The sequence below is a fragment of the Scyliorhinus canicula genome, chromosome 3, assembly GCF_902713615.1.
Source record: "Scyliorhinus canicula chromosome 3, sScyCan1.1, whole genome shotgun sequence".
Classification (NCBI taxonomy): Eukaryota; Metazoa; Chordata; class Chondrichthyes; order Carcharhiniformes; family Scyliorhinidae; genus Scyliorhinus; species Scyliorhinus canicula.
The window spans coordinates 116,868,109-116,881,830 of record NC_052148.1 but is presented as its reverse complement, the minus strand read 5'-3'; the positions used below and the strand labels follow the sequence as shown (position 1 = coordinate 116,881,830).

Here is a 13,722-nt window from a genome sequence, read left to right as displayed (position 1 = left end):
CGAAGTGTGTGAAGGAATATCTCAAGTTCTGAAGAAAGATATAAGTCTACTCACCAGCCTTCCCTTTTTCTGATATCAACGGCATTGCCTACAGAAATATATGAAAATAACACAATAAATAACATTGTAAACTACTCCAGTTGATTGTTTACAGTAAGGTAAACCGTGTAAAGCACTGCACATATCGGAGTGAAACTTGCACTAATGTTGTGAAGGTTGGAGAATGTACCTCCAAATTTGGCAGATTCCTATTCAGTTATTTTGATTTTTAGGTTTGAATTCATTAAGTGCACGAAGTGAGCTCTGAGTGTCAATTCATTTTGGCATGGGATTTCCTGCACAGTCCGAACAACTTAAAGGTAACGTTACTTGCTTTGAAGGGAAACTATGATACATCAATAACAACAGCTTGCATTTTGATAGCACGTGTAACATAAGAAAAAGTCTCAAGGCGCTTCATAGAGACAATTGTTTTTTTTTACATTTTTCCAATTAAAGGCGATTTAGCGTGGCCAATCCACCCATCCTGCACACCTTTGGGTTGTGGGGGTGAGACCCATGCAGGCAAGGGGAGAATCTGAAAACTCCACACAGACAGTGACCTCGGGCCGGGATCAAACCTGAGTCCACGGCACCATGAGCAGCAGTGTTAACCACTGCGCCACTGTGTCGCCCATCATAGTGACAATTCAAACCAAAATTTGACACTGAACCATATTAGGAAATATATGAGCAGATGATCAAGCGTTTGGTCAAAGGTGTAGGTTTTAAGGAGCTTCCTTGTCTTAAAGGAAAAAAGTGAGGTAGAGAGGCTTAAGGAGGGTGTTCCAGAGCTTAGGAAAGAGAGCATAGCTACCAATGATGGAGTGACTAAAATCAGGAATGCCCAAGAGACTGTAATTCGAAGAACATTAATATCTCAGGAGGTTGTAGGGTTGGAGGAGATTTCAGAGATCATAGAATCCCCACAGTGCAGAAGGAGGCCATTTGGCCCATTTAGTCTACACTGACCCTCTTTGTACCTAGGCTCACTCCCCTGTCCCATTCCCGTAACCCCACCCAACCTTTTGGACACTAAGGGGCAATTTATCATGGCCAACCCAGCTAACCTGCACATCTTTGGACTCTGGGAGGAAACCAGAACACCCAGAGGAAACCCAGAGGAAACTATAAACTTTCTGCATAGTTGCTAGGGAGAGATGGAGTTGGTAGCTCGGGAGCAGAGCCTGTAGTTGAAGACAATGGCTTTGGCCTTTTCAATTGGGAGGGAATTTATTCTCTTCCGGTACTGGATGTCAGATAAGCAATTTGACAATGTGAAGACAGCATAAGGGTCGAGAGAGGTGGTCGTGAGGTAGCGCTAGATGTTGTCAGCATACATGGTGAACCTGATATTGTGTTTACCCAAGATTTTGCTGAGGAGCAACACAAATGAGAATTAGGAAGGGCCAAGGATTGATCCTGAGGGAACACCAAGGTAATGATATGGTAACAGAAAGAAATGTTATTGTTGACAATTCTCAAGCAAAATGATTAGAGGGGATATGGTGGTGTCGCGGTAATGTTATTGGATTTATAATCCACAGACTTAGCTTAATGTTCTGGGTCATTGAGTTCAAATCCCACTTTGGCAGCAGGTGGAAACTAAATTAAATTAATTAATCTAGAATTAAAAGCTAGTTCCAGTATTGATAACCAAGAAATGAAAACTGCCATTGATTGTCATTAGAAAATATCTAGTTCACTGTCAGGCTGATGTATTTGTAACAATCTTCAGCCAGAAGTTCCGAGTGGATGATCCATCTTGGCCTCCTGCTAAAGTCTCCAGCATCACAGATTGCAATCTTCAGCTATTCGATTCACTCCATGTGTGATTTAGAAATAACTGTAGTCACTGAATACTGCAAAGGCTGTGGGGCTGTGTCAACATTTGGCAGTATCCAGTTCCATCCAAGACAAAGCTGTCCATTTGATTGGCATCCTATCCACCACCTTCAACATTCAACCCCTCTAACACTGACATATAGCAACAGTCGTGTGTACCATATACAGCAACTCACTGCAGCATCACACCAAGACTCTTTCCTCCCAGTCGGTACCTGTCGGGCTCTGGAGGTTACCTTGGGATGGAGAGGGAGCTGGATTGAGCTAGAGCCCTGGTGGCTCCCCAATGCCTGCAGCAATGTGCTTTCAATAGGGCTCCTTCAGAAGCACCATACAAACCCACAACCTGTACCTCCTAGAAGAATAAGGGCAACAGATGCAAGGGAATGACCATTTCTGCAATGAAGGAGACCGGGACAGGAGTGAAGGAGAGAGAGCCATTAACAATGTCAGCTAACATGGAAGCACCCTTCATGTATGGTGAGTGTGGTGAGGTGCAGTATAGACAGGCTTAAGCAGTGGAGAAAAGAAGCTGGAATTATTCCTGCATTCTGGAATGATCCAGGGTTTGGTTTGATAACTGCAGTAATGTCATGGTGAATGGAGGATCAAATTCTAGGCAAATGGGTATTCAATGGGGCAGTTCCAAGTGAAAGGTGATGGAGTCAATTCAAGCGAAAACTTCACATTCGGCTGGTTTGGCCCTGCTGCAAGAGGTGTAAATAACATCCCAGTGAATACCGGCAGCACTACCAAAGGGTGCATGGGGCAGATGGAGGTGTTTTCAGACATCAGAGTCAAGGTCACTTGATGTTAACCTTTTAGTGTCTCTGAGGAAACAGTTTGAGGTTGTTCAATTTCTGTCAGTATATAAAGCAGAAGGATGGGTTAATTTGGGGATTTTCCCCAACTCGATGGCTAATCCTTTCCAACTTAATTGTTTTCACAAAGGGGTTTAGACCCGAGCACATACACCCATGTAAGTTATAGTGTGTTCTAAAGTGGGTTCCCCTTCTGTTTCGGTCGTGATTCTTTCCATGTAGCAGCAAGAACCAACCAGTCAGCATTACTTGCTCCTTGCTCACTTCACTCTTGCAAGGTTGGAAAATTTACATACAGGTAGTCAGTTTGAGGAGGCCACACTGGATGAGATCACAAAAATGACTGAGGAAATAAGTTGCATGGTATTGTAGGAGTGAAAACCTGCTGATCGGGGTGCCAGCTTATGAAATTTATTGATGACAATGCTCAAGCTTTAGTATGCATGTGGTCTGTGTATAAAGGAGTTTGATATCTAGAATGCTCTGGGATTCTTTGATACTGCATTTAACATTTCACACAGGCTGGCGATGGTGGTGGACCAAACCAGTAACTACATCCGTACCATTCTGCTCCATCGCCTTTTGGAGCTGCAGTTAACCTTAAAAACTCATGAATATGTTTGTTCTGGTGAACTAGGTACACTGACTAATATCGGAAATGTCCTCTGTGGTAGCTGGGAAAGAGTTAGAGGCATAAACGTCAAGGTCACTTTGATCATGACTGCAGTTTGGTCCTTGTGGTTGTCTGCATGTCAGATTGCTGTATTGCTTGCTCACTGCCTTTGTGCACTTCAGCCTGTGAATACAATTCCCGTCAGACATTCCCAGGTGTGCATGCGTTCTTAAACACAGGAGGCAGGTGTAGGTCTGCCTCTGGTGTAAGCAGGCCTGCACCACAATTCTTCTCTTCCATCTCCAATCCATTTTGCCAATGTTGGGTGTGGGAACCTAAAGTACTTCAGCTTCCCTTTCAAAACATACTTCTTTGACCAAACCTGTTTTCAAGAATCAGTTAGATGTAGCACTTGGGGCGAAGGGGATCACAGGATATGGGGGAAGGCGGGATCAGCCTATTGAGTTGGATGATCAGCCATGATCACAATGAATGGCGGAGCAGGCTCGAAAAGCCAAATGGCCTCCTCCTGCTCCTATTTTCTATGGTTCTATGAACAACCCTGAGATGTAACTGTTTAAGGCTGAGCTGTGTGTGCAAAGAACAAAATTTAGTGCCTGCCAATTTTATTAACACTCAAACCGGTTCATCTTTTTTAAACTTATCGTGTGTTAAATTGCTTTATAAACAGGGTCATATTTTACTTCCATTAATAAAGATTTAAAACCCTCTTTCAGACTTTGAAGCTGTGGTATTTTTAAAGGATAGGCTTACAAACCATGAACATACAAACAAACAAGAGCTTTATTGGAAAGGTGTTTAATCGACAAGCTACCCATTTGCCCGTGCAAATGGCTGATGATGTCATCCAATGTCATGTGATCAGATGCTTAATATGACCTTGTTCCAACTAGGAACAAACATGAGTAGACAACAGAAGCAACAGTCATTTGTTGGTGCCAAATTGCCCTTGTTAAACAGCGGTGAGGGATCATTTTTGACTTCGGCTCCAATCGCCTGTGATCGTTGCTGAAAGCGAACAAAACTGGTATTGAAGATCAGTATCTAATGGAAATGCTACCACCGAAATATCTTGCCAGTTGTTGTGTCAGAAATTGGCAAACAGGCCAAAATGTTTTTGAGGGCTTACTGCTGGATCTACAAAAATAAACAATAAAAACATTTTCAGGCTGCATGAGTGGCCTCCAGCTGCCCTTTAAGGGCTGTCAGTTAAACCACTCAATGCCTGGTACAAATGGATGAAGCACATGGTATCAGAAGCTAATCTGCATATGTCAGCCGCTCCCAGCAGAAACTGGGAGATGCCTGTATCCATTGTTCCCCATGAAGCTGATGGTGGATGTTGCACCTGGGGTCACCTCAGATCAGATAGTCCAAGAAAATCAGGCACAAATCTAAAGAAGTAAACCCATGTACCCACTGGAACTTGAAGCCTAGGTAACGTATGGCGGCTGTTGTCCAACAGCAGATAGAAAACCCGGAGGCCCGCCTTTCTTTGCCCTGATTTCTGATGAAAACCGCTGCTAAGGCTCCTTGTGGAAGGGCCTAACGGACCGTGGCAGTACTGTTACTCTCCACCTATTCAGTCTTTGGGTCCAAGAGGGTGGAGTCATACTGATATTCTATTGCATATAAAAACAGATTTAATAGTAATAAAACTATTTTGTTAGTTCAGTGTGGTGGAACAGCTTCAGCATTATAACCATTTTAGTTAAAAAGTACCATATTAGCTTATCTATAATAAAATAAATAAATTAGAATGAGAATAGAAGCTACAGATAATTTCCACACTTGCACTAACAGTTTCTATTTACCTTCATGCTTCCCTTAAAATGCTACCTTACGTTGGTAAATTATTTCATTATTTATATGTGAGTTCACAAGTGTTCACTGCCAATGCCGTGCACACACAGTTATATTGTTTTACTCTGTGATGCCATTGCGATGCCACCCTGAATTTAATTGCACTTGCCAATATAACTACAAAATGTTTTCCTTAGAAATGTGTTGTTGAATCTCATTTAGAAGGTAATTTGAATCATCATATCTGCCACTTCCCTGGGACACTTGAGTTAAGAAGGATTGATTTTCAATTTAGTTTTGAATGACTTTGTCTAGCTGATCTCTGCCGAAAACATAGGAGCATCCGGGTGATTTGCTCGTTCAGATTTCATATCCTAGCCTCAGTTCAGTATCCTGAGGGTAAAAGACCAATTCTGATCCTATTTCTCTCCCATATCAAAATCTGAATGATGAACTACACACAGCAAAAAAAAGGTTTTTATTCAGGATCACGGGTCAGAATCAGCTCTGCAAGTAAGGTCGCAGACTGGGGTTAAATAAATCAAAGACATACACTGGGGTGCAGCATCACTAGTTTTCTGCATATGCGCAGAAGTGTACTGGCAGCTATCGTTGAGTGCATCTCGCATTAGAAGGCGACACAGTGGTTCAGAAAATGACTCTTAGCAGTGTGCAGCCAATGAAGGAATAAAGAAATGACTGGCGTGGTCAAAAAGAAATGAGGAACACTTAAGAGCTGGAGTGAGCGTGGAGAAGATCCACAAGGCTGATTTTCTGTGTCCGGAAAGAAAGGAACTAAGTGGCCTTGCCAGCAGTTCACAGCATCACAGAATGATTACAGCACAGGATGCAGCTATTTGGCCCATTGTGTCAATGCCGGCCCTCTGAAGGAGCAATTCACCTAGTGTCGCTTTACCATCTCCTCTCCGTAGCCCTGCACACATTCTTGATTTTCAGAAAATAATCCAACACTTTTGAATGCCTCGATTTAAGCTGCTTCCACCACACTCTCAGGTAGCGTATTCAGATCCTAACCATTCTCGGCCTAAAAACGTTTCTCGTCATGTCACCATTGCTTCTTTTGCCAATTACTTTTAATCTATGCCCTCTTGCTCCCAATTCTTCCATCAATGGGAATAATTGTTCTCAATCTACTCTCCTCTTGATTCTGAGTATGTCTATCAAAGCTATAAAATCTTTCAAGCTGTCTGAAAAGTGATATTATTGAAGCATATGTGACTGTTAAGGGCATAAAGAGTATTAATCATTAGTATTATTTTGAATTAAACTACAGGGACAAAACTAGGGGAAGCGCTAACTTTAAACTAGCAAAAGATAATTGAAGCAAAAACCCGAGAATCATTTAAAAGACAATATGATACTCTTGTGGGAGAAGGGATTCTAGGATCTCTTAGAATGGATGACTTAAGATGGGCTGAATGGCTTTCCTCATCTGGAAGTATCTTGTGACCTTTTAATCATTTATTTCTGTAGCCAAGCTGCGGGCAGATCAATAGGATGGGCAATACTTTTACATTCCCTCAGGTCCCCAGCATGATAGTCTGATACCAGTTAAAAAAACCTAACCCTCTGGTATCAAAGGAAATGCCTAGTGACATGCTGCAGTGCTCTTTTGATCTTCCTGCATTTCTCCAGGCTACAAAAGATCAACATGAAGGCAAAATGACCCGTCTGGTGTCCATGCTCCACATGTGTTTAATTTGGATTTCACAGGTCTAAGGTTTGCAGTATTGGGAATGTTATGAGCCCAGACTGCAAACAGAGTAAGCTGGTTCCATTTCTTTTTAAAAATATAACTGGAGGTTGGGGTTTCCTTGTGTACCTTGTGTAAGAGAGAATGGCTTCCTGGAATAGTTTTCTGGTGCTGACTTTATTCGCTGCTGTTTAACTAGTCCAATGGTTTCCATAGAAATGGAAATACAGAACCATTATGCTTGTTTTTGCATTGAATAGTAATTTTAAGGCTGCTGTTTGAAATTATTGTTATTTACTGTGGTCCCTTCTTAAAAGCTGGGAGTGTTCTTGTCGACCGATGATTGTAAAACAGCTTTGTTACAGAGGAACAGAAGTAGGCCATTCAGCCCCTTGAGCCTTCTCCATAATTACATCAGATCATGGATACTCTTTGTCTTAATAACTCCATTTACCTACCTATTCTGCATAATCCAACAAACATATATCAGTTTTATTCACAGATTTGGGGGATGAGGTCAAGACTACCCTTTGTGTGAAAGAAGACTTCATTTTATTCCTAACTGTCCTAGCTCTAATTTTAAAATATTATGGATGAAATTGGTCTTGAACAGTGGCTCCAAATGGCCAATAATGAATCATCAGCCTATTTACATCCTTCCCAATATTATTTTCTATTTAAAAAGTTTCACCGCACCTTCGATTTGGATTCTCCACATAGGAGGAAGTATTTTCTCTGATTCACCTGAGGAAGGAGCAGTGCTCTGAAAGTTAGTGTTTGAAACAAACCTGTTGGACTTTAACCTGGTGTTGTAAGACTTCTTACTGTGCTCATCCCAGTCCAACGCCGGCATCTCCACATCATCTTTCCGAATGGATCACTTTAAAGCTCCGCTTGCAATCTTCGAAACTCATCAGAATATGAACTAAGTTTATGCAACTTGGTCTCATAATTTAACCCTTTAAGACTCAGTATTATTTTGGCACCCCCTTCAAAGCCAATATATCCTTTCTGTATGTAGGTGGATGGGATTTAGCTGCTGTTGGCCTAGTTAAATGAAAGCTATATTTTTGAATGCTTCGAGGTAGGAGTGAAAATACCCACTTTATAGTGTTCCATACACAAATCTATTCTGAAGTAGTGTCATTGACCTATTAACTTCATTTCTCTCTCCGTAAATGCTGCTAGACCAGCTGAGCATTTTCTGATTTTATTTCAGATCTCCTGGAGGGTTTTGCTTTTATTCATTATTTCTGTTTATATTTTATTTCTGTCAACTGTTGGCAGTAAATGCTCAATAACAAATTGGATTTTCCATAGGCAGTCATTTAAAATATATATTTTTGTTGGAGTTTTTAATTTTTGACAGGTGAGTTTAAGCATCATACTGTTCAATTGTACAGTTGCATTATAACTGAGGTTATAAATAATTTATACCCTTTTACTATACAGTGCCATTGATGCCTTCAGCTGTCAAGTTCCTAAACTCTGAAACTTCTTCCCTAAACATCTTTGTAATTCTACCCTTTTCCTTCTTTTAGATGCTATTTAAAACATATCTCCTTGACCAGCTTTTGGTAATCTGCTCTCAAAATTCTTTCTGTGACTTTCTGTAAAGTATTGTTTGAGAATTCTCCTGCAATGCTTCTTTGGATGTTTTCTTACATTAAAAGGTAATTAAAACTTACATGAATGCAAGTTGTTATTGTTGCTTAGATGCAAGTCTCTCAGATGCAAGTCTCTCATGATGCAAACTAAAGAAGCCTCAAACGTAGAAGTTCTTAAAATGGAATGGAAAATATTTGTGAAATCCTCTCACCTAATGATTTGCAAGTGAGTCATTAGTACCAAAAAACGACAATTCTTTGTTACAGAGATTTGGCAAACAGTGGACTGTGTCTGACAGTCTGCTCGAGTTGTCCAAATGAAAACAAATAGGATGCATTCAGAACAGTCAATTAAGTGAGATTAACACAGCATGGAACATATCAACTACATTGTACAAAAGTGACTTACTAAGGAGATTTTACGTCGCAAAACATTTCTGTCCAATCAGAGTAAAGAGAAATGTGACTGCAACTGAGACAAAGGCCTACTTTTTTGTATAAATGAAGTTGTCCACCTGATTTGATGCTAACACTCTGTGGCTCCAAACCAAATGGACAGACGGATTTATCTCTCAGCAATCTATGACGAATGCAACTTTAGCTGGTTACCAGATAAAAGAAGAGCATGTTTTTTTTAAAAGGGCGACAGAATAGAAATACCACTTACCAACTGTTAATCATCAGTCAAGGCACCTTAATTAGGCTCCTATAAAATCAGGGACAGTCTTTGTGTTCCAAGATAAATGGTACAAAAAGAATGAGTAACAGGAGTTACATTCTGAGTAACAACAGAGAGAGAAAGGATTAATCTCTCTCTGTCTTGTGTGATCGCATCACTGATAAGAGCAGCGTCTCACTCTTAATCTGTCTGGCTACAGCCCACCCCCTGAATTTCATTGAAAATAAATTGACGTTTATCAATGCCATTCCAACATTTGCACTAAATCCAAACAGACCTGTAAACTGCATGTTGATGGAATCTGAATCAATAAAAGTTGATGAGATGAGAATGGTTTACAACATGATAATGCATTGATTTGAAAAGTGACAAGCATTCATTATTTCCTTAATTGACTGGCAACCAGTTTCAATTCTAATGATAGTTATTAATACTATCTTACTGGTGTTTTAAAAAAGCATCTTCTTTAGATTTATAGGTTTCAATTTATAGATTTCGGAAAAGATCACATGGATTCCAACAACCCCGGCCTGAACCTGGCAAAGTAAACTCTACACTTTGGCTATTTACCATCATCCTTTTCAGTAAGGTTTCCCAGTCCATCATAGCCAACTCATGCCACATACCACCATAGTTTCCTTTATTTAGATTCAGGACCCCAGTTTCAGAATCATCAATGTCATTCTCTGTCTTGATAAAGAATTTTATCATATTATGGTCGCTCATCCTCAAGGGGCCAATTATTCCTTTCTCATTACATAATACACAGTTTAGGATGGCCTGTTCTCCAGTTGGTTCCTCACTGTACTGGCCCAGAAAACCATATACTCTCCGGGATTTCCTCCTCTACAATATCGTTAATCATTTAATTTGCTCAATCTACAAGCAGATTAATTACAGATGTTCCTTCATCGCATGGGTCTCTAATTGCCTGTTTAATGCCATTACCAACATAACCACTACAGTTTGGGGGATCTATATACCAACTAACATTGTTGTCCCTTAGGATTTCCTCTACCCATACAGATTCCACATTGTTGGAGCTAATATCCTTCCTCACTATTGCGTCAATTTCCACTTTAACCAGAAATGCAATTCCACCACCTTTTCATTTTCGCCTGTCGTCCCTAAATACTGAATACCCCCGATGTTCAGTTCCCACCCCTGGTCACCCTGCAGCCATGTCTCTGCAATATCAACTATATCGTTTCAAACCATTACAAGGGGACATAAATTTAAGGTAAATGGTGGAAGATATAGGGGGGATGTCAGAGGTAGGTTCTTTACCCAGAGAGTAGTGGAGGCATGGAATGCACTGCCTATGGTAGTAGTTGAGTCGGAAACGTTAGGGACCTTCAAGCGGCTATTGGATAGGTACATGGATTAGGGTAGAATAATGGAGTGTAGATTAATTTCTTCTTAAGGGCAGCATGGTAGCATTGTGGCTAGCACAATTGCTTCACAGCTCCAGGGTCCCAGGTTCGATTTCGACTTGGATCACTGTCTGTGTGGAGTCAGCACATCCTCCCCGTGTGTGCGTGGGTTTCCTCCGGGTACTCCAGTTTCCTCCCACAGTCCAAAGATGTGCAGGTTGGGTGGATTGGCCATGATAAATTGCCCTTAGTGTCCAAAATTCTATGATTAACCTAGGACAAAGGTTCGGCACTATATCGTGGGCCGAAGGGCCTGTTCTGTGCTGTATTTCTCTATTTCTCTATAAGACCATAAGACATAGGAGCAGATATAGGCCACTCGGCCCATCAAGTCAGCTCCGCCATTCAATCATGGCTGATATTTCTGTCATTCCCATTCTCCTGCCTTCTCCCCATAACCCCTGATCCCCTTATTAATCAAGAACCTATTTATCTCTGTCTTAAAAGCATTTAGTGATTTGATCCCCACAGCCTTCTGCGGCCAAGATTTCCACAGATTCACCATCCTCCGGCTGAAGAAATTGCTCCTCATCTTTGTTTTAAATAATCGCCCCTTTATTCTGAGATTGTGTCCTCTCGTTCTAGTTTTAGTGGAAACACCCTCTCCACATCCACTCTATCCAGGCCTCGTAGTATCCTGTAAGTTTCAATAAGATCCCCCTCTTCCTTCTCAACATCAACGAGAACAGACCCAGAGTCCTCAACCATTCCTCATACGACAAGCTCTTCATTCCAGATCATTCTTGTGAACCTCTTCTGGACCCCTTCCAAGGCCAGCACACCCTTCCTTAGATATGGGGCCCAAAACTGCTCACAATACTCCAAATGGGGCAAATGGGATCTGACCTGAGCCTTATACAGCCTCAGAAGTACACCCCTGGTCTTGTATTCTATGCTAACATTGCATTTGCCTTCCTAACTGCCGACTGAACCTGCACAACACCTTAAGAGAATCGTGACCAAAGACTCCCAAGTCCTTTTGTGCTTCTGATTTCCTCAGCATTTCCCCATTGTGAGATTAATCCGTCAACTTTATTGTGAATGCTACGCACATTATGGCTTAAGCCGTGTCTTTTTTAACATTCCTTGTCCCATTCCCATTATTTTTCACTGTGGCCCTGTTTGACTCTGGCCCTTGGTTCCTCTGCCTGTCACCTTTCTTATTCCCTTTTCTGTCTTTTTTTCTTATCCTTGGTCCATCCTTCTCTGATGGACTCCCTGCCATTTAGTTTAAACCCTCCCTCACCACTCCAGCAAATACTCACCCTAGGACATCAGTCCTGGTCTTGCCCAGGTGTAACCTGCCCAGTTTGTGATGGTCCCACCTCCGCCAGAATCAGCCCGATGTCCCAGGAATCTGACACCTTCCTCTTGCATTACCTCTTCAGCCACTCTGCTCTGTCTAGCATGTGGGACTGGTAGAAATTCTGAGATCACTACCTTTGACCTCCTACTTTTTAGCATGCTTCCGAACACCCTATATTCTGCTTTTAGGATGTCATCCCTTTTTACCTAGATCAATTTGTACCAATGTGTTCCATGACTGCTGGCTGTTTACCCGCCCCCTCCAGGGCATTCTATAGCTGCTTCGAGACATTCTTGACCCTCCCACCAGGCAGAGAACGATCCTGGATTCTTCTTTGCTGTCCTGAAATACCTATCTATTCCCTTTACAATGTAATCCCCTATAACTATGCATTTCAACACTTTTTACTCCTCTCCCATGTAGCAGAGCCAACTGTGATGAAATAAATTTGGTCGCAACTGCTCTTCCCTGAGAGGCCATTCCCCTAATGGTATCTAAAGTGGTATATCTGCTTTGCAGAGGTATGGCCACAGGAGGTTCCTGCATTGCCTGTGTACTCCTCTTGTTCTGACGGTGGCCACCCATTCCCATTATGTCTACGGAGTTGTAGCTTGTGGTTTGACCAATTTTCCAAACCTGCTATCCATGATACTCTCCCCATCATGGATTCTCCACAGTGTCCCCAGCCACCAGTTCAGCTCCAAAACCCAGGCTTCGGGAAACTGCAGCTGGAGACACTTCCTGCACACATGCTAGCCCCAGGTACTGGAAATGGTCCAGCTTCCCACATAGAGCAGGAGGAGCATACAACTGCTCTGAGCCCTCCTGCCATGACTTACCCCTTTAAATTAAATCTGTTGGAGGATACTTAAAATCAGATTTCCTGTCCTCATTACGGCAGTATATAGCCCTTAAAAACCAGAGACAACAAAATATAGTTCGTACAAATTACAAGCAATAAAACTACGAAATACTTACCCAACCAATCAGTTTATTCAGCTTGACCCGCCCCACTTTTGAAGTCTGATGTCACCTCTCAGGAGGTCAAAACTTCAAGCTAGCACTCTGCTCTTAGTCTCGCTCTTTCTTGCATTCTTTTATCCTTACAGTCAAAATGTCCCTTATTTTGCTTCATAGGAGTTAGTCTTCCTGGGGAACTGCTCCACTGGGGATTCTTCAGCACACCTCAATCTATCAGTGACAGCTAAGTGGAAATAAGTTCAAACGTTCTGTGTTGGGATTACCAATCCCCAACCTCAATAGTCAGCTGTAATTCCCCCTCCCATGAGGTACCTGAGAGCAAACTATATGGCCCCACATGTAAGCCTTTGCTGTGGAATAATGGAGGAGAATTCTATGGTCCCCTGTGGGTGAATTCGGAGGCTGGGCCTAAACAATGGGGCGGGATTCTTCGTTTTGCCGGCGCTCGGGGGTTTCCTGACGGCGTGGGGCTGCCCCACAATGGGAAACCCCATTGACCGGCCGGCATACCAGAGAATCCCGCTGGCAGGTCGAGGCAGACATGTGGCGTAGCAGGGCGGAGAATCCAGCCCATTATTCTTGTTAACAATGGATTCTGGCAAAGTTGTCTCGAGATTGAAGTTAAACCTAGGCCTACTAGTCTGCAGACTTCCCTTTTGGCATTTCGAGAACAATTACTACTTAAAGCAACTAGAAGTGAGGCAAGCTAAGCAGCATGGTGGTCCAGTGTTTAGCATTGCTGCCTCATGGCGCCGAGGTCCCTGGTTCGATCCCAGCTCTGGGTCACTGTCCGTGTGGAGTTTGCACATTCTCCCCGTGTTTGGGTAGGTTTCACCCCCACAACCCAAAGATGTGCAGGG

At 42.3% G+C, this 13,722-nt stretch overlaps 1 protein-coding gene across 1 annotated transcript in view; it reads right to left on the bottom strand.

Moving 5' to 3' along the window:
- dlc1 (DLC1 Rho GTPase activating protein) overlaps positions 1 to 13,722 on the bottom strand; it is a 607,654-nt gene that overhangs the window by 278,412 nt on the left and 315,520 nt on the right. Inside the window, exon 5 of the mRNA XM_038791122.1 lies at positions 55 to 88. Within this exon, the coding sequence (XP_038647050.1) occupies positions 55 to 88 (34 nt within the window). The remainder of the gene's footprint in view (positions 1 to 54; positions 89 to 13,722) is intronic.